At 32.7% G+C, this 22,165-nt stretch overlaps 1 protein-coding gene across 4 annotated transcripts in view; it reads right to left on the bottom strand.

The window, feature by feature from the left end:
- The window catches only part of LOC106711692 (cadherin-89D), a 43,626-nt gene extending 22,037 nt beyond the window's left edge, over positions 1 to 21,589 (bottom strand). For all 4 annotated transcript variants that reach the window (XM_014504068.2, XM_045679192.1, XM_045679193.1 and 1 more), the window contains exons 1-3: positions 21,411 to 21,589; positions 15,793 to 15,975; positions 5,341 to 5,440 (exon numbers count right to left, since the gene is read on the bottom strand). In XM_014504068.2, the coding sequence (XP_014359554.2) occupies positions 5,341 to 5,440; positions 15,793 to 15,853 (161 nt within the window). In that variant the 5' untranslated portion in view covers positions 15,854 to 15,975; positions 21,411 to 21,589. The remainder of the gene's footprint in view (positions 1 to 5,340; positions 5,441 to 15,792; positions 15,976 to 21,410) is intronic.
- Between the last annotated feature and the right edge of the window lie 576 nt (positions 21,590 to 22,165).

Below are 22,165 nucleotides of genomic sequence, written 5' to 3'. Positions count from 1 at the left end.
GTCAACGTTTAATACATGTTGCTATTTCTGTTGTCATTGTCAAAGATAATGACAGGGATGAAGATATGTTTTATTCAGAGATTTTGTTCTCAGAAACCAACGGTAAGTCGACTTTGTTTTTAAGACAACATTTTATTCATATTTATAACCTCTTCAAGATAAAGAAAACAAGAGATGTACTGAAAATAAAATTTGCAATTGTAAACGGCATTTTCTTTTTATATCACATAGCATACTCGTACGTTAAGCAAGGACCAGCTTTATACAAATAAACTAAAAGGCATTCTGCAAATTTAGACTATTGCACTACAAATATCATATGTCAAGTTTACTGTAAAAGTCTTCCTACAAGAAAGACTGCCTGCGCGACTGCTAAATCTATTTTGAGCATTAATTTCATAAGAGCAACTTTGGTACCATTTTCAATGTCGCGCCCCCTACTGATCATATGAAATGGCTTTAGGGTTGCGAGGTCACCAAACTTACTAGCAGGACAGACCAGCTAGTTTGGCCGGACATTTGGATAGAAAGGTCGGGCACCCTATATTATTTAGAATATTGTGTGTCAGTATTAATAGGTACACTCTCGTTTGGGAAATGTATTTAAAAAGCCTAACAAAAGCCGGAAAACTCGGACACCGTTTATTTTGGCCGGACACGCAATCAAAAAGCCTACCTATGTCCGAACCCCTGGCAACGCTAAATGGCTTGGAGCCACTTCGTGCCTCTTAGTTGAAAGTTTTCTTCGTTTGTTTAATGTGAACATTTAATCAGATCGCCAATGTTAGCGACTCTTCTGATGATCCAGTAGATATGTATGTCATCATAACAGTTTTGTCATCTGCGTATTAACTACGTAATTTTATAAAATTTTAGAGAAAAATTGTGACAGAAGGATGAATAAACAGATAAGTCAAAAAGCGGATATTTACACGATGTAGTGTGTATAATACTCAATTTAATGTTCCTCGTTGTTAATAGTTATTTTAACTAGTTAACTTGCTTTTAAAGTAACTCTGGCTATGTAGGTAAGGATTAATTTTCTTGGTTAAATTATGATATTTACAAATTAAAACTTTTTTATATTTGATACGAGGAGTTCTTATTTCAATAACAACAAAAAAGCCAAATCTATGATAAGGAAAAACAATTTGACAAACGTTTGATATTATGGTAGTCAAAATAACTACTCTTGTGTAAACGTAATTACTGAAATCATTCGTTACTTTTTTAACAATGACAAAAAATGTACAAATTTCAAGATAAGATATGAAATATAATTAAATGGATAAAAATTATAGACTAAGTTAAAGAGAATATACTGTATTTTGTGAAGAAAAAAGATTCATACTGTAAATAAACACATCATTACACAACCCAATAACAAAACAATATTTCTATAGAAGAACACTTTAACTAATATACATTTACAATGCATTTTAGTGATTGCAATGGAGAGCTACTCGTATAAAGAAGTTGTCGAAGCTGAAGCAGATCACAAGAACATTGAAGGAAATAAGATTAATAGAACTTCTTTGCTGCGCCAGGTGATAACACAGTCCATATTTGTAAAATAATCGTTCGTAGCTAAAATTTTTAAAGTTCTATAGTAACTTAAACATGTTTTTTATTAATGTAGGAATCTGTTCAACCTTCTTGAAATAATACGATGGTCTAAGCTCACGATAATGTAAAGTATTATGAATATTCTAGATAATGGTTTGCAATGCAATTTGGTCCAGTTGTTTCTCAATAGGCCTTTGTCTCGGATCGCCCACAGTAATCATTCCGCAAATCCGCCAAGAGTTTAATTCGTCAGATGCAACAAGTCAAGAAATAGCTTCATGGTTGTGTAAGGACAATATTGTAGAAGAATTTTTTTATATTACATGTTTACAAAATACTAAAAGGCTTAACTTTTTCAGCTTCAGGAATTGCGTACAGTGCAACAATACAAGTGATCACATTTTCCATTCTGCCTAAATTCATGGGACGCAAAGCGTGTTTCCTACTTGCTTCATTTATAGCTATGATCGGTTTTGTGGTGTTATATTTTTCAAGAACTGCGACACATCTTATTATTTTTGAATCCATTGAAGGCGTTCTTTTCGCCTGTCAAATTACTATCTGCATCATGATCATTACCGAATATACATCACCGAGATATCGAGGTATTTTCTTGACTATGAAATCTGCATCATTAATGTGTGGAGTGTGGGTATCCAAGGCCATAGGGACATACTTCCACTGGAGCAATATTGCTGTGGTGGGATGTGTTGTGACAGTCTATATCATAATTACGACTTTGAATTGGCCCGAGTCGCCATACTGGCTTGCGACCAGAGGTCGACTGAATGAGTGCAGAGTTGCACATCATTGGCTTAAAGGAAATAGTGAAGAATCTCAGAAGGAACTCGAAAATCTTATCGAGCGACAAACAGCTTTATCACGAACCGAAGAAAACGATCGAGAAAATTTAATAATGTTTTGTGCAGTTATTCAGAAAAATACATTTTATAAACCTATCTTATTATCCATGTTAATTTTAACACTCTATAACTCATTGGGCAAAATAGCTTCTACAATCTATGCTATAGATATAATTCAACAGTTCACAGGCAGTGAATCCAGGGCGTATACTATTATGTTAGTACTCGACGGAGTAACTATTGTGGGTGTGTATATGGGCTGTGCTATTTCCAGATATGCTCGAAGGAGATCCTTCCTAATTATTACTTCGGGTTTTGGCGTAATGTTTTTATATTTATTATCTTTGTTTTTATACTTGGTTTCAAGTGGTCTTGTTGAAAATAACGTACATATTTCTCTATTTTTGTTGTTTTGTTACACAGTGACAGTCAGCAGCGGCCCTATGATAATGAGCACGTCTCTGGTCAGTGAACTAATGCCGTTATCGAATAGAAATATGTTTGCTTTTCTTATCGGAACATTTTCAAATTTCATTTTTGCAACTTTTATAAAAATAACTCCTTTCCTATTTTCATCTTATGGTTTTTCAGCAACTTTCTTCATTTATGCTTCCACAGCTTTTTGTTCTCTTATTTTGATTTTCATTTATTTGCCAGAAACAAAAGATAAAACACTTATTGAAATTGAAAAGTTACATACAAAAAATGAACCGAAGAGCAAGAAACGTAGCGAACTGTAAGAAGTAAAATTATTTTTTGGATTGAGCCTATATATTGACATCAAGGTAGTCAAAGATTTATTTACCACATATAAATACATTTAATCATAAAATTGTGTTTTTTATCTGTATTTGACAAATTAGGGCCCATCTTAAATCTACGGAAACAATATTTAGCTACTATTGTACAATTTAAGACAATTTTTTTTAAAATTCTATGTTACAACTAATGACTTGCTTCAGCTTCGCCCGGTTGGCAAATAATGTACGTCTACGTTTACGTTTTCTTTCATATCAGTACCCTTTCCGTTGATGCGCTTTTTTATTAATAGTAATAAAAACTTGTTTGTGGTTATGATATCTTCTAAGCTATTTGTCAGATTTATAAATATACTGTCCTACTTAATTTTAGTCAACAATTAAATGTTCTGATAATTCGCTTTTATTATCGATGTTAGCTATAGCGCTTTATAATTCTTTAGGTAAGATAACGATTTCGGTCTATGCATTAGATATTATTAAAAAAATAACCGGCAGTGAATCTTCAGCTTACACGGGAATGTTAGTTTTGGACGGGGTCACTATTGTGGGGATGCATATTGGTTGTTTCATATCCAAAATTGCGAGAAGAAGGTCATTTGCTTCTTTAGCTTTAATTTGTTTAATATTATTGTATTATTACTTACCAGAGACAAAGGACAAAACACTCCTTGAAATAGAAAATTTATTTGTTAATTCTTCAAAAGAAGGCTTTTAGGATGATAGTAGCTGTCACCCGCTGACTCCATCCTCACGTTATTACAAAAAAAACCTAGTAACCTATGTGTTCTTCCAGACTATGTTAGAACCTGACATTTTTGGCAAATTTAATCGAGATCCTTACAACCGTTCTAGAGACTTCTTCGAACAAACATCCAAACAACTTTCGCGTAATATTAGTAGATTTGTTTTATTTTAATTTCTTTCAGTCAACTTAATAAAAGTATAGACATTTTATTGCGGATGTCTGCCTTAAATTATCTTTGTATTCGTAAATGAACACACTGTTCTATCTTTTAACCACAAAGGACAATGGGCATTTTGGGCCAACATCTCAACAGTGATGAAACCCATGCCATTTGAAAGATTATGGGGTGTTATTTAATTCATACTATGGCAGCCATGTCGAAATCGAGTGCGAACATGGTGTTTTCGAGCATTCAAAAATATAATAATTACTATGGGAGTTAGTAGCATTAGCGTGTTGTGTTTTATATTTAAGAGAAAAAAAACATGTTTGTTTGTTTATTGCTTTATTATCATTTATTACATAGATTTAAACATTTTTTTCGAACTACAATAATATTTGTTACATTTAATAAAATCTGTTACATTTTTGTTTTTTTACTGAAACAAAAATGTAACAGATTTTATTTTATGTTCTCATTGATGTATATATGTAAATATCTATAAGGCATTTTTCATGCAAAGAAAATACGTCAAAAATATAACATAGTACATACCACATTTATTTTTCCTCTCACACTCTGAGATTGTTTGGATGCTCTTTTTGTTTGTATATTATTAAAATATTATTGTAGTTCGAAAAAAATGTTTAAATCTATGTATTAAATGATAATAAAGCAATAAACAAACAAACATGTTGTTTTTTTTCTCTTAAATATAAAACACAACACGCTAATGCTATTAATTCCCATAGTAATTATTATATTTTTGAATGCTCGAAAACACCATGTTCGCACTCGATTTCGACATGGCTGCCATAGTATGAATTAAATAACTCCCCATAATCTTTCAAATGGCATGGGTTTCATCACTGTTGAGCATTTGGCCCAGACTCCATACAAATTTGCCCATTGTCCTTTAATCCATATCAAATACAATATTTTTTTACCAATTAATTATTAGAGCATCAATCTACTTCGCATATGACCTTTCTGGCAATTTATAACTCTTAATGTACAAAAAAACAGCTATTATTGTGTTAAAACAACAATTTGCACAAGTTGTTTTTTACATAATGTTTCGCAGGTTTTAAACTGCATTTGCGGCTTCTATTAATAAAATGTTTATAATTTTAATTAGAACATTGCAATAAAATCTGATTCTAAATGATCGCAGTCTGTCTTATAGTTTTATTTGAACAGTTAGATAATGACTTAGTTAAAACCTGGAGGATTTTAGTTGTTTACCTGGGATGGACTTCAACTTGTAAAACTTCTTCGCCGACCTTCAAGTTCTCCGGTATTCTGACAAACTTCAGGTATTCCCCGACAGGGTAGAAATTACAACCTGAAAATAACACAATTATTATTAAAGTTAAATGCATTGTAAAGTAACATTTTATTAAACCCTAAGGGTAAATAAATGCACAAAAGTGATCGTCGTGTATAACAAATTAGGACGGGTCTCTAAACTTAATTGGTTAAATTGCAAAATGAAAATGTATATGCCATTCAAATTGGCTCGTAGTTCGCGCACAATTATATCTATAGTTAAGGCAGATGATTTCCTTCGCCTGCGGTTGGCACACCTGGTACTCGCCACGAATTAGCTTAAGGTTTGAATCTTACAGTACCGTACAACTTAGATAGCGAGAATATAGCCATTACAATGCAACACCAAAAACTTATATGTCTTTCAGTAAGACAATACCGCAATACTCCCATACAAATGAGTCCGGTCCTATACCTCAATAGAGTAGAATCATTCATTGTTTCTCAATCGTCGATTGTCTCAGTGTTATACCGCTCCAACTCTAGCATAGCTCCCATTCTGCTGTCAGTGAACTAAAAAATATGTTTGTAGTGATGGATTGGCTCATGTTCCCACTGTACGTAAATTAACTATAACAACCAGCATGAATCATAGTTATATGTTTCATAAATATATAGATAAATATTTGGTCTAATAATTAACTCATTAAGGATAGTAACATTACATCAATCCTACTTTTAACAGAACAGTAGATACATATGTGTACTGTCTAAGTTTATAATCAATTTGAACTTCAGACTCTCTCAAATATATATAAAACAACACTATATTAATATTCGAACTAGAAACTAGAAATTGAAAATAAACCGGTTCTAATCGCCGCGACTAATTGATGTTCAAATAATTCAACAGAAAAGTATTGAAAAACAGCGTGAATAATTGACATTATTTGTTGTTTTTTGAAAGCAGATATTATAAACGAGAAAAAAATCTGATCAGAACGATGACCAAAGTTAACTCAATCATTGTGTGCTTATTCTACTGTGACAACAAATTAACAGAAAAAAGTGTGCATAACTTTATTGTTAGTGAAATATAATTAATTGTGTTTCGTTGTGTAAATAAAAAAAAAACAAATTTTTATATACGACCTGACATAAATCACAATAAAGAATGGCGTATAGCAACAACCCGTGACAAGTTTACACAACGCGAGCAATTGACAGAAAAAACTAAAGTTACCTTAATAATTTTATTCGCAGATCACTGGTAATGGTCATTGTTAACAAGAATTTTCTTATCCAATGCCCGAAAATTTCGTAACAAATCGAAAACTAATGAGCCGATGAAGCAATTGTCCGGTTAACTTTATCGTTTAACATCTTTCGATATCAATTTATTTTTATAGAAGTGTAGTAAATCGAAGCAATAACTGTGTCTTTATTTAAATTTAGCAAAAGTAAGTTTACCACATACAACAGTAATGTTAACCGAGACTTAAATGATGTCATATTACGTAGACGACGTCGTTTATTCTTTGATATGAGATCGTGCGCTTATAAAAACCGACTCATCTACAGGCGGTGATGTAAATGCTACGGATACCGTAAGCTATGGGATCGTACTCGGGGCTAATCTAGCGGGACATATCCGACATGACAATAAAGAGATGCGGAAATTATGTGCCATGAGACATATTCACATTGTTTGTGATCTATATATTTACAGTCATAAACGATTGAGCCAAGTACACCTTCTTGTCATTTAATAAAAAAATAGACAAACTGCTGGCATGTTGAATTGCTATTTAAAAAAATCTTGTAGTCATTCTGTTTTTTTAACAATTTTTCGAGGAATTACGCTTAAGATAATTACAATAGAACTAATAAGCAATGAATTAATGTCTTAATATCAACAGACCAAAATTATTATTTGGATCTCACGTGTAACAATCAGTACATTAAAGTGGTAAATATATTCGATGTAGGTGATAAGCGAAATAATAGTTACTGTACAGTTTTAGCGAAGGTTCGAGAATGGCGGACCACGGATAGCAGATCATATAAACAGATATTTCAGAAGGTCAGTTCAGAAGGAATGTACTCTGCAGCCTGATCCTTTCATTATTTTGATTCCTGAAGGCAAAATTTCCTTTGCACGAAACTGTTAAGGTGACTAAAGATAACTACACGAATGGACGATCTAAAAATTCTTTTTAAGCTGCAAAGTTCACTCAAATTAAACAAAAAAGAAAGCGGATAATTCCTGTTAATGAGTACCTTCTGAATAATTTATTCAAGTTATCATTAATTAAAGCCAGAGTACAAGTTACCAGTCGGTTGTTTACGTCACGGGGACCACTTTCTACTAGCGACATCTGTCGACCTGACGATTGTCACTTTATCACCTTCATGTTACTACTGTTTATTGCTACGTGGGAATACGTAATACGCGGTCAAATAACGTAGTTTGTTATGTAACATAAATGACGATGAATTAACGTTTTAACTTGTGACCTTTTCTTATGAGCACTTTCTATATGTAATAAACTTTATAAAATTACGAATTCGAACCCACAATCATGTTTATAAAACATGCTCTAACATGTGGAAACCCAATTGCTTAAATATTAATTGGTGTTAAAAAAATCGTTAAGACATTTTACAATTAAATATAGCTTTTTTAATATTTTATATATTTAGTTACAGCCATGTCTAACCCTATGTTACCTACAACCGTTAGACCAATCTCGACGGCTATCGATGACGGCTTTCGTTTTAAATTGTTACTTTGCGTCTATTATTTTGTCTACATTGAGTGGAGAAGTTCCTGGAAGTTGTAATAGGTTATATAAATATAGGATGTCAAGAAACCTTATCTCCTACCATGCAAAAATGTGCACTTTTTACAAAACGGTTTCAGTTTTATTACATGAAATTTGACTGTATTTTCTAGATTTTTTTATAGATTCATATCGAAAGGCTTGGCGTAAATAAGAATTAGAACAGTTAAGTTACACAATACTATTTGTTTTATTTTATTTTGTTTTATTATATTTTATAGTATTCTTTAGAAATGCGAATTTTAAAGAAGCTACATAAATTAATAATATAACAAAAGAATAATTACGATTCTATCTTACCTATGTTTTATTACACCTGAGTGTTATGATACTAAGGGATTTCAAGTGACACATATATACGAGTATGTGCGCAGTTGATAGTTTAGAGCGTTAATTTCTTCTTGAACAATATAATGTTTTTGTTTATTATATGCTACAGATATAATATTACGCAAGAAATGAAATCAAGTAAAAGTTATGCGATTTGTATTTTACATAAATGGATCATTGGTTACACAATTTTACATAATATATGTTAATACAAAAAATATTTTGATCGCTTCGACGTGTTGTTTTAAATAGGGATTTTTTTAAGTTTTAAACATGGTTAAACTTTTATACTGTTCGTAAGAAACGGGATTCTTACCTCGATTAAGCTGTTTGAGTTCCCGATATTTCGACTCAGTTGTATGTGACATGATCACGGGTTGACAGCTTAATCGTGGTAAGAATCTCATATGAACAGTACATTAATAAAACCAGGAAAGTTTAAAGTTTGGTTAAACTTTGCTCAAATATTTAAAAGTTAATTTTACTTATCACACGATTTGCGTGTATCATTTAATGTTATTGCGGAGGACGTTGATGATGTGACCAACTATTCGATAGCCTTATAGGATAATTTCTTGATGAAGAGAAAAAGGACATTGACTAAAAGAATTAAAGTTGTTGACAGGCATTTCAGATGATATTATTAGACTGCAGAACCGAATACAAGAATTCTAGAAAATTCGTAGGCAACAATTGTAAACAAATTATTTGATATATAAATGTTATGTGCTAATGTGTTCCAGGTGTTATATTGTTGTTGCATTAAGGTAATGCAGATTTAATGCGGACTGAATATTTGAATTTAACTTCAATTTAATTTGAACCTTAACCCACGGCCGCTGCTCGTAAGCCGAGTGTAACAAATTAACAATCACGATCAAACCTTAGTGGAACTTTGAATTAGTAAAATATTAACCAATGCTTATTTTGTTACTAGCTGTCGCACTCGACTCTGTCCACGCAGACTTAAAAAAAGTTAATAGGGGTATGAAAAATAGATAGTAGGTTCTCAGACCTACTGAATATGCATATAAAACTTCATAAAATCGGTCAAGCCATTTCTGAGGAGTATGGTAACTAACATTGTAACACTAGAATATTATGTAAAAGATATTGTCGGCGACAAGTTACGGTCACGATTTTAAGAAAATTGCTCACATCTGAATAAATCTTACTAATACAAGAAATTGCGAATGTTTAGATGAATGGATGTTTGTTAGAAGGTATGTTTAGAACGACTCAACGGATCTCAAGCTTGTATATTTTATTTTATAGTAATTGTATTTATTGTTTTTGGAGTCTTTCAAATAGATGCCTAAAATATTTTAAAGTCGTAATTATTTTATTTCAATTTACACTTTTTTATTCCGAAAATCATTTGGTTGATGTTGGTATGTTATCAAAAATAGAAAGCAGTGTTGTCCCACTGCTTCATTATTGAACAAAATAAGTTAAGTTTATCTCCAAATTATCCGTATTTGAACCCGCATTCAAAGTCACCATTTGTTCAAATTTAAATTCACGTAAATATTTAATTTAACCCATGGAGAAATTTATTCATTAATCCCGCATTTCAGTTATTTGGTTGACATTTAAAAACATCACTATAGAAAATATATTGTACAAAATATGATAATAATAATAAAAATATATCTTTATTATACATTTATTTTATGTTATTTATTTTATTGTATATTTTTTATTATGATGTGAGTGAGGTCGAATATTTTTATAATATTAAAATGATGTAAGGTCAACGACTTTAGTCTCATTATGTTAACGACTTACGCGTGATAATGACCTGTAATTGTAAAGTAGGAAGATATGAAAGTGCGCTTTTGATGAACGTCGAGGTAATACTTGATATCATCTCACCTCGTCTGATGAGTATGCAAATTATGTAATCCTGGCATCAAAGAATACATTCCGACAGCGGTCAGATGGCTTGCGACTTTTCCTAAAGTGTGAAGTCATTTATGTAACTCCATTATGAACGTAGTAATGCATTATCTCGCCTGTATTTTTTGTTATAGTTAGCTTTAAGTGGTTATGTGCAGACAGAAAAAGAAAGGCTATTTTACAATCACACGATTTTACTACGAAATAAAATAATATTTGATTTCGTTCATTTATAGCATTCAATGTGACTTAAGTACTTTTGAACGTTATTTTTTTTTTACTTAATTTTAATTCAGATTTTTACCTTGAAAATAAAGAAATAAACTAGTTTAAATAGAATTACATCCCGAGACATGTTCCGTAAACAACCTAAGACTTCTGAATCCATGATATAGTCATATTATTATTTGCTGGGTGAAGAATGTCAAAACGATATCCCATAGTTGTTGTTATGACCAATTACACGCAGAACCTAAGAACATGGACTAGATCGGAATGCGGAGTGTTACGCGTTAAAGCGCACTCTGCAGTATCTTTTTGTATCCGACACAATCAGGCGGAACTATCGCTTCCCACCGCGAGAGGTCGCGGGGGACGCACCACACGTCAATTCTCAACAACAGTTTCCCGCCTTTTTGTCGATGTCAATGACCTAGCCTGGTATAGCGGTCTGGGCTTGTAAAGATTGTTGGCTTCTAAGATATTGTTCTTAATTCGGTCCAAATTAATAGATTTTAAGATTTATGACTTGATTACTTATTTATTACATGATAAATTTCAACAAGCAAGCAACATTAAGTTTGAGTTGTTTTTATAAGATAATTGATAGAAATAATAAAGTGTGTGTGTGTGTTAATAAGATTTTTTACAAGGAAGATAAATATAAAACAAGTTAACGGTCAAAAATAATATTCACAACCGTTTGTTAGGAAATTGTTTTTCGATTCAATATTTCCTTTTTGCATAGGTAGTAAAAGTATGTAACTTGAATCAAAAACTCTCACTTACCATGCTTATAAAATTCCAAATGTAACTGATCTACGGCGCTTTCTGTGTATTAGAACCTAGGTCATGAGCGAGGTACCTACGCAACGTGATAGGCATGCGGGGGACGGGGAAAGGGGCGCGGGGTCGCGGGATGGCAGCGGGCAATGCCAGCGAAAGTGGTGTGTCATGACTGGCCAAGCTAGGATTACACCTAGGGCTATCAACTTTCAATTAACATCCACAAGTACATTAGAAAATAAAACGACTTGTGTACACTTGAAACCTTGGCTTTGAGTCTTTGGTGCGGACGAAAAACCGAAAAGATGACAGCCCTAATTAGAACTGGTTATTGATTATCAAGGATTGACGTATAGAAACATTTTTACTTCCAAATTTTATTTCTTTCTTTCTTATTTCCAATTAACAGTCAAGTTTTTTTTATTCATCTTCAATTTATAGTTCGATAATTTATAGCTTTGTTTGTTGTATGTAATCATTAACAAAATAAATGTTGCGATTTTATCGTCTTTATTTAGAACTAGCTTTTACCCGCGACTCCGTCCGCGCGGAATAAAAAATAGAAAACGGGGTAAAAATTATCCTATGTCCGTTTCCTGGTTCTAAGCTATCTGCCCACCAATTTTCAGTCAAATCGATTCAGCCGTTCTTGAGTTATAAATAGTGTAACTAACACGACTTTCTTTTATATATATAGATTTCAGAAAAAAAGAGACGTATTAAAAATAACTTAAAATTAGCTTGCAATACTTTTGGATGGATGGATGTTCGAATGTTTATTATACAGAATCTCCAGAATGATTCAAACGGAGCTTAATGAAATTTGGCATAGATGTAGAACATAATACGAAATAATACATAGACAATAATTAAGTTATTCTTTTTGATTTCGCACCAACGGAGCATGTCATACAGTGTGAATTTCCGTAGTTAAGAAACTTTGGTCGTTCAATGTAACGAGTTTTACAGGAAAGCTGCTAACTCCTTTTCCGGTTTTGCCATAGCTTATGTCACATGCTACGATACAACATAACTAAGAAAATTAACTTATGTTTTATTAAAATTAAATAATCATTTAATTTTGATACAGTACCTTGGCCAAAATTATTGCTTTTACTCAAAAGTAGGTTAAAAAAGTATATAACACGAAGACTTCAATCAATTCCATAAGTATTGTTCCAAACGCTAAGTAAGGCATCCCACGATCGACTTAACAATACAAGAAATTTATACCATCAGAAACATCTTTATTACAGCCCAATAAAGTTGTAAGTAGCGTATCATAGTTGTAAAGATAAGTATGTTTGGCATACATGTAATGTATGTGGGCAACACAGCAGTTCTCTAGTGTTAATTGAATGTCTCAGTGCAGAGAAACCCATGGGAGTTGTCAGCTATCTTATATGGTAACTTAGTGTAAGGTCACGCTATCAGGCCATCAGTTAGTCTTGATACTGCGAATGTCACATGTCACGTCTGCCCTAGAAAGTTTACGTGTAATAAAGCTAGATGGAAGTTAATTCGTGTAATTGCTTGATACTCAAGTTTTAAGCTCTGGTTGTTACTAATTTTAAAAGTTCTACAATAAGTGGTAATTTGTGGAGTAAACAATAGACTAAAGTATTATAAACCTTAGGCTATTGTTCACTCTATTGAGTCATTAGACTCATAGGTTTGATCTGATAATGTTATCGGTTCTCTATATCCTTAATGGAGAACCGATCACATTCGTCTAAGGTTCGCATCCCGCTACTTCAATATTGTCTTGATCCATACCTCAACACAAACTTATAGTTTAGTGGAAATGGTTGAAATGTAACATCAAGACAGATTACTGTAGTTGTACCAAACAAAAATCGACATAAGTACATAGTACACATATGAAAAACAGTAAAAATTCCTTTAAAATGAATTCATACAACTAGTAGTAATCCGTCGTGTACATGTCAGAAAGTTTACATATCTTTTGTATGTTAATTGATGCGATTATGACAATAATGGACAGGAACTCAAGTAACATTTTTAGTTCGGAAACAATGGAAGAGAAAACTGGTCGAATATCACGACGTCATGTCTGGTATATGTTAATGTAAGAGCAATAGTGTCTGCAGGACACGAGGCGTGAGACACGACTGAGCTGAGCTGTCGGTGAATATCCAACTGTTTGCCACTATATTGTCATCCCTTTCATTGTATTTGAAAATAACAGAGATAGCAATTGTGTTTGTTCACAAGTATCACGACATTTGAAATTCACGTGACGTCAGCTCCTTACTAAACTCACTAAGAGTACTTTCTTTCTTTTTAAATGTTGCCCATATCTTGCTTTATAATTATTTATATTCGGATGAATGTCGTATGTTACGACCATAGGTTAAAGGTTGTTAATCTTCAAGTAGTAGAAAATAGACAGAGAAAGTTTTAATTTAAATTATATATTTTCTAGGTTTGATCCTTATCTTTTCCATAATAATTATTCATTGAAATTTTGAATCTTATTTCCAACGGTTAACAGCGCGTTTACCCGTTAATAAAGTAACTGTAGTAAGAAACATCTTCTCAAGAAAAATTAAAAGTGGGTTAACTATGTTTTTGGGGGAACCGTTCCGTATCGTTTCTGAGAACAACACCATGAACATGATTTTGAAATAGCCGCAGAGAAGCGAATAATTTAAATAAAATTAAAGCTTGCGTAAAAGTTTGTACAAATACTAACAGCGGTAGTTAAGTACCAACCACGGGTTTCCATAGATTATCAGCTTATGTCCTCACAGAGGGGTCCGAACCTACTGTAGTTAGGCCACAGTCAACTTCGCTGCCTCAGTACTCAGTGCTTGGTTGATTTAACACACATCTTTGAATATCTACTCAAATATGCGCAACTCTATATATGCTTATTAATTATTACAAGATAGAAAAGAAAATTTGTACATTTAACTTTACAAATTGTTACAGAGTTATTTAGTAATTGCGTTACCGTGATATTTAAATCTTGGTGGCAATTAACATGACTTTCCTCGTCAGTCACAGTTCAGTTAAATACCATACCGCGCACTTGACGTACGGGATTTAGCTCGTGAGATGCGCTCCACATATTTCTCAACTGTGTCGCACGATAAAAGTAATTTGAAGTATGTGGCTCTTGGTCATGGTGAATTTTTATCATCTTTTTTTATAAGATAAGTGGGCAAACTGGCAGCGGGAACACCGAGGTGTTCAACGCCGCTCATGAACTTCTGCAATACCAGAGGAACCGTAGATGTGTTGCCGTTCTTGAAAGATCCATATCTTACAATTTAAATTCCGACATATCTTACGACTATGTCTTATTATTATAAGAGAAATTGTGCGCAAAGTAGTGCAATTGTCTTGCTGTGAGCCAGAATTTTTAAAATATATGAACGATGTTAAAGCTAAGTTAACGTTCACTGCGTCATTGACCGCGGTTAAGTTAATGCTTAACTTGAGCCATCGACGGCTAAGTGAGGGTCATAAATATACAGCACCATTGCGGTAATCCGCACATGTGTAATGACATATAATCAAGTTGAAACAAAGACTAACTTAGATGATTATCATAACTTATTTACATTTATTTCCCACTGTCGAAGTCACGATAGCGTAGGAACTGAAACTATTATTTCAATATTACAAGTTAGTGAATTTGAATTTGTGATTGCGGTTTCTTTTTATTCAAATTATTACGTAAAAAAAGAAACTTTAAATTAAATTGGTTACCGGCGACTACTTAACTTGTATGGGAAAATATTAAAATATTTATTTTACAAGGTTGTCATTTTCCTTAGATAATGTTGTTACATTCAATGGTTTAAATGGATATAGTTCCGCTCCGGTGAAAGTTTTGAAACCACATAATGTAATGAACTCTTGATCATAATTAAAGTCATAGTAAACAACACGCGTTGCGCATTATAAAGTGTAATGGAAGCCTAATTTTTTCATTAATACTTAGGATAGAGTACATGTCAAAGTAGAACAAAAAATTACACTTCGATCGTCCGATGAGTTTGTAATCAAATGATATTTGTCAAGAAACCGCAGATAACGAAGAAAGTAATTTCGGAACGGTTTAAAATCAGCGACGCGAGAAATTTGTAAAACCAAGTCAAGAAAGTGTATCAAAAATCATGTTCGCTCGTTTCTACAGATTTCGTATAATTATTAATAAGATTAATATTTAATGTAAATATCTTGTTGCCGCATTAAAATTGCATAATTCGCCTTTTTTATACAATTTATTTATTTTTCCTGACATTATATTTATTACTAAACATATAAGTGTACCTATATAATCTATAGTAGTTAAATAAAAAGAATTTAAATGACATACCACTGGTGTGCCCCGTAGCAGACGTCAGTATCAACAACACCAATACTTTGACCGCCGCCATCGTCACCACAGTTCAGCGGCCGCCACACGCATGCCACTACAACCCACTACACAACACACGCACTGTCACCACACGAGCACTCTTTCTAATGTCATAGCGCGCAGTCCGATGGTATTATTGATCTGAAACAAATGACATGGTTTTAGTTTTAGGGGAAGGGAGTTACAGAAGAGGAGAGATGCATCAACAAAACACTGTCGACATGTTACGTGAGTACGACATGTATCGACATGTTAATATTATTTAAAATATCGTAGTTAATGCAAAACATGGTTTTGAATACGCCAATCGAGGTCATATTTTTGAAATCAATTATATGATATGGTTCATAGTAATAATAAAATTATTATTATTATTAAATGAACCATACATCGTTATAGCATAAGCTTGGGCATAGGTCGAATAACTCAGGCTCAGAATGTACAAAACACAAATTATTGTTTTAATTGAATTGTAGAACTGGTTTTTAATGGATGACTAATTTATTCATATTTTTCAGTCTACTTATTAAAGAACAAGTCACGGATTAGGTTTGTTTTGTTTCTATTAATCCTTCAAAAATAACTACATGTTTTTACGAGTATCATTGACGGAGGAAAACTTTTTGCTGAACACGTAACACATGCGGAATGCAAGTGTTCACGATTGAACAGTAAAAACTGGCTCAGACTGTACACGGAGATGTTACGACTGACCACTGACCGTGCACCACGCATCTAACAATTAAAAGGCACGCGATATTTTAACGGCAATTTTAACGTTTAGGTTATGTTTACATCCATTTCGTATTTATAAATCTATCTATTGTTATCTATTGTTCCGATCTTGATTACAATATTTCATAAGCATCTTTATTTTTTGAAATTTCTAGATTGTAAATGTACTTATACAATCTTAGCTATGATTTAATGTCATGGCTACATTTTGAGAGGCTTTTATTAGAGAAGACTTTTTACAGCAAAATTCCGCCAATAAGTTAAGCTTTGAATAAACACAATAAATAAACATGTTTCCAACATAAGGTAAAAATATTTCACCTTTTCATTACTATTTTTTAGTTTTTAGGCAGTCTTGGACTGTCTTTTATCACATTTAGCTTGCAATTTTATGCTAACCACCAAGTGTATCAGATACTATTGTATAATTTCTTAAATCCACAATTGCTATTAAATCCACAAGCTCAAGGTACAACATCCTCGGAATAGAAGAGTCATGTTGAGCAGAATAATTAACTAGCCCGATGAACCGTGCGCGTAACGGAGCGCGCCCGGTACCGCTGGATGGCAGCACCGTGCCGCTCCTCCGCCCCCCCTGCCCCATGCCGCCCCATGTCATCCGCGATGCATCTCGTTATACGCAAACTATTTATACATAGTACTCGTAATATTGTTTTTTTGTTTGTTTTTTTTGGTATATATTGAAGTAAAATATTTGTCTGTTTAATTTACCAGATCATAGTTACATCATTTTAATAAATGTAGACAAAGTAATTTAAATTCATGAAACTAACTCTTAAATAATTTGCTGAGAAAATTAGCTACAAACAATTTTAATACATTAGAAATATCTATTTCATTTAAAGGTACAAGAAAACAACATATTAAAAAAACTTTATAGAATTGCATGTTTCGTGATATATTTTGCATACGCATATCGTAATTCAGAAGAGAACATTTTTAGCACAGATTCGCTGCTCTGTTACATCTAAAAGTGCTAGGTAACGCCGCAGAATGACCAATCTTTTCCGCTAGTCTTCATTTAATTGAACAGGTCGTATTACGTTATATTATAAATTAGTTGCTTTTGAAGCGTAATTTGAAATAAAATAAAACGAAAGCGTGATAGAGTACTGCCGTAATACAATTTGATTTGATTACGCAAATATTTATTATAAAAAGCATTACTTCTGCCTTAAATCTTTTCTAGTCTAGTTTTATTACACTAGAAATTAACTAGTTATGTGATATTTTGAGGAGGAATTGCCGCCTATTGATTACTTTTTGCCTAAGTTTATTTAGTCAAGGCAAAATTTAATCGTGTTTGGGAATAATCTTAATTAAAAATGACTATTTGCCCCTGTAGAGTATTTTTAATAAAGTTATTGTAACTGTAATTATATTATAAAGCTATAAAATTTCGGTATTATTAAAGCTAATCAAAGCCTTATTACCGAAAATAATAAAAATTAAAACTTTAAGTAACTATAGCAAAGTTAGTATTTACAACTTAGGAAATTATCTCTAATTAGATTTATAACGAAAAAAGTTTATTAATTCTATACAAGTTCTACGTCTATTTCCAAATTATTTTAAGACTTTCACTTTAACTTATAATTATGTAATAAGTTGTCGTATTAACAGAACCCGGTATTTAAATTCAGTTCCGTTACGATCTAATCGATTTGCCATTTATTAAAAAATCCATAAAAATGTAACTTTGTTCACTTTCGTTAGACAGTTAGAGACTTTTAAGCCATCACAAAGTCTTACGTAATATTTTATATTATATCGAGTTTCCAAATAAGAATTAAATTTGCATTTTTTGAAATTCGAATACATTTTGAATTTCGAATAGGATGTTGCTAAAGATGTCAAAATATATTTGTCTCCGTTTAGTTTTTTAATTACGAAATTCGAGATATTACAATAACTATTAATATATATAACATCTTGTTAGCCTTGTTTGTAGCCTGTCTGTGTGGAATTAAAAAAACTTTATTAGTAGCCTATGAGTTCTTCCAGAGTATGCTCTACAGCCAAATTTTATCAAGATCCGTTGAGTCATACCGGAGATATCTTCAAACAAACATCCATCCATCTATCCATCGAAACATTCGCATTTATATTAGTAAGATGGATTAATCACGTTCCGATATACATAATATGTTAGTTATGGTATTTGCAGGATTAATGAATGTAAAATAACAGGTATTATTAAATTCTAACTTAATTAAAATCTTGTAACAAAAAGCTCTTTTCTTCTTAGGGCCTGTTTCACAATGTTCAAGTAAGTCCTGAATAATTACTTATTTGTCAAATAAAGTCGTCGTTAACCTTTCACAATATCAAGATAAGCATAGCGCGAACTATTTTGACAGGAAGTTTTATGTGACGGGTAATTTAATTGTTAGTTAGTTATCCTATACTTTACTTAGACATAGTGCAACAGACCCTTAATGTAATACACTTGTCACACGAATAGTTATGTACTGTATATAGATAAAAAAATAAAATAAAATAGATTTTATAGATCCACAATAATTTTACATACCAGGGTGAATCAAAAAGTTCTTAGAAGTGCATGTATATGAAACCTTTTTGGATCAAGTTCGATATTCAAATTAAAGAGTGTCTATCACACTATATTTATACAGACTGTCACTTGTTTTTGTCAGTTCGTTCGCATGTAATAAATTTTTTTGTGCAACGAGTTGCTAAAAAGTCAAAATTATGGATAAAAGTGAGTTACGTGCGGTGATAAAATATCTCAGTTTGAAAAAAATGTCTACGAAGGAAATTTTTTTGGACATTCAGCAGACATTAGGGGGTGATGCTGTACCCTATTCTACGGTTGCGTACTGGGTGGCTGAATTTAAAAAAGGTAGATCAAGCTGTAAAGATGACCCGCGTTCTGGGCGGCCTTCAACCTCCGTTACAGAAGAAAATGCCAAAAAGGTTGAGAATCTGGTTTTGGAAGACAGAAGAATGACTATAAAACATATAGCTGAGATCCTAAAGATATCTTTTGGTATCGTTCAATCCATTTTAATTGATTCACTGGGGTTCAAAAAAGTGTCTGCAAGATGGGTGCCACGAATGTTAACCGACGAAAACAAAAAGCGACGTTTGGAAATTTCCAAGCGTAATCTCGAAATGTTCCAGCGTGATTCGGATAATTTTTGCCGTCGTCTTGTCACCATGGATGAAACGTGGGTCCACCATTTTGATCCTGAAACTAAAAGACAAAGCATGTCTTGGAAACGACCATCCTCTCCATCCATCAAGAAATTTCGAGTTGCTCCTACCGCTGGCAAAGTTATGGCCTCTGTGTTCTGGGATAGTGAAGGAATCCTTTTTATTGATTACATGCCAAAAGGCCAGACGATTACTGGACCCTATTATGCAAATTTAATCCCGAAAGTGCGTGAAGCGATTAAAGAAAAACGTCGTGGAAAACTGTCGTTGGGCGTGTTGTTCCTTCAAGATAACGCTCCTGCTCATCGATCGGAAGTTGCGCTCAACGCAATTCGCTGTGCTGGCTTCAATCTCCTTGACCACCCACCATATTCTCCGGACTTAGCCCCAAGTGATTTTCACTTATTTCCAAAATTAAAGGAGGAAATTCGTGGAACAAAATTTCACGATAATGACGCGGTTATAGCTGCCGTAGAGGACTTTTTCGAGAGTCAAGAAAATAATTTTTTTTCACAAGGAATAAGGAAGTTAGAAACGCGTTATTCTAAATGCATTGCATTGGAGGGAGATTATGTAGAAAAATAAAATATTATTATTTAAATCTTTGCATTTTTTAATATTGATTCCAAGAATTTTTTGATTCACCCTCGTAGAACCTAGAGTGTCATGCCAATCGTACGCTTCCTGTATCAAAACAAAGTTACAAAAACATATTGTGAGTACTCTAACTCTTAAAAATGTATTGTTTTTTTTAGTAGCCTAGTAGAAAACCCTTAACAAATAAGGTTTTTCAGTTTCCAGTCGACAGTCATACGGTCTCGTCAGTCGGAGCAGAAATATTAACAATTTATATGCAATAAGCTAGTGGAAAATGTTATGCCGTATGCAAATAATGTAACAGGAAGAATATAACAAGCACACGCAAGCCTTCCCAATGATTACTTCAATAGTAGCTAAATTACATCTTTAACAAAAACATATTACATTGTAAAACGAAAGTTTTTGTTTCCATCTGTAGCGATTCAATATTATACACATATAGTTTTGAATGTAAAGAACAACATGATAATAATTATTAACAATTGAATAACGTTATTAAGCTTTTCTTTTATTATAAGTTCTACTATCTCTGTCCAAAATCTCTGTTTCAAATAGAATGAAAGAGTTGGCGACATTTATTCGTACACATGTTTTGACCGCGGTTGTACAAACTTTATTTATATTATGTGCCGTAGAATATATAGGTATGTATTATGATTTTTGGACGATTTATTATTACAAATTCATGTATGTGACGCGTAAGTTTTGGTGGGAAACGAATTGACTATGCGTACGTTACGTCTTTTAGTATATTAAAATAAATAACACATTAAAAAAAAGCGAAAAAACATTATTTCATGTCTCGTTACTTTAACTTGTGACATAGTCGTAGATAACATAAAAATTGCGAATTCTAATGGCCTTTAAAAACTGTAAAATCTTTGATATTAACAGGAAGTCAACTACAGATTAAATTAATGTAAAGAAAGTTTTATAATATGTTCGCATGAATAAAACAATATGAAGTAATATTGAAGTCTTAAGACAATAAAAGTCCGATGAAAGTGTCGGTGAAAACAGACGATTAAATATAAATAACTTACCACAATAAAATAATATTAATATCCACACAACAAACGCGTTAAGTTCAAAGACACGTGCGAGCTGTGACCGATGCACCACTGAATTTGACATAAATTTCTTTTAAATCAGAAAGCGTCAAATGTCTCGTAATAATCGGATTATCCGAAGGCACACAGACCACGCGTAGACGAGACGGCGATCGAATGGCGACTGACTGCAGACGTGCTTCAAGCAGCCTCCTTGGTGGTGGTGCATCACCTGTTACCCTTTCTTCGTGTGTTTACTTGTCTGTTGTTTATCGGCGCCAAGTTTAATGTTAGTTACTGAATTACTTAATTTATGGCGCGAGAAATGTAACATCATCTATTTTGTACGATGTGTGCGGTCGTGTGCATTACTCGGAGTTGACTCAAATCTTTACATTACTTTCTTTGTACGTAGTTATGTGTAATTTAATTTTATCTCCGTAACGGCTAGGCCAATTTTGACGGGCGCTATCAGATTATAAAATTTAAAGTCTTTGACCTTATAAAGAGTTAATTTTATAAGTATAGACGATGAAACGTTATTAAATGTGGTTGAAAGGAACTCTTGATCTTCAATTTAATAACTAAGCGTTGCAAAGTTAAAATTGTAGTTAAAAAAAATCAATCAAAGAATTATTATAATGATGTAATTGAATGATTACCAAGTTAATTAAAATTTTCCTGTGAGCTAATTTCACGTAACGCATAGCATTTTCGATTTATCGCGTACAAAATCGCAATCGCAATAA

The sequence above is a fragment of the Papilio machaon genome, chromosome 9 (genome assembly GCF_912999745.1).
Source record: "Papilio machaon chromosome 9, ilPapMach1.1, whole genome shotgun sequence".
Taxonomy (NCBI): domain Eukaryota; kingdom Metazoa; phylum Arthropoda; class Insecta; order Lepidoptera; family Papilionidae; genus Papilio; species Papilio machaon.
The sequence above is the reverse complement of the archived record's forward strand: the minus strand, read 5'-3'. Positions and strand labels throughout refer to the sequence as shown.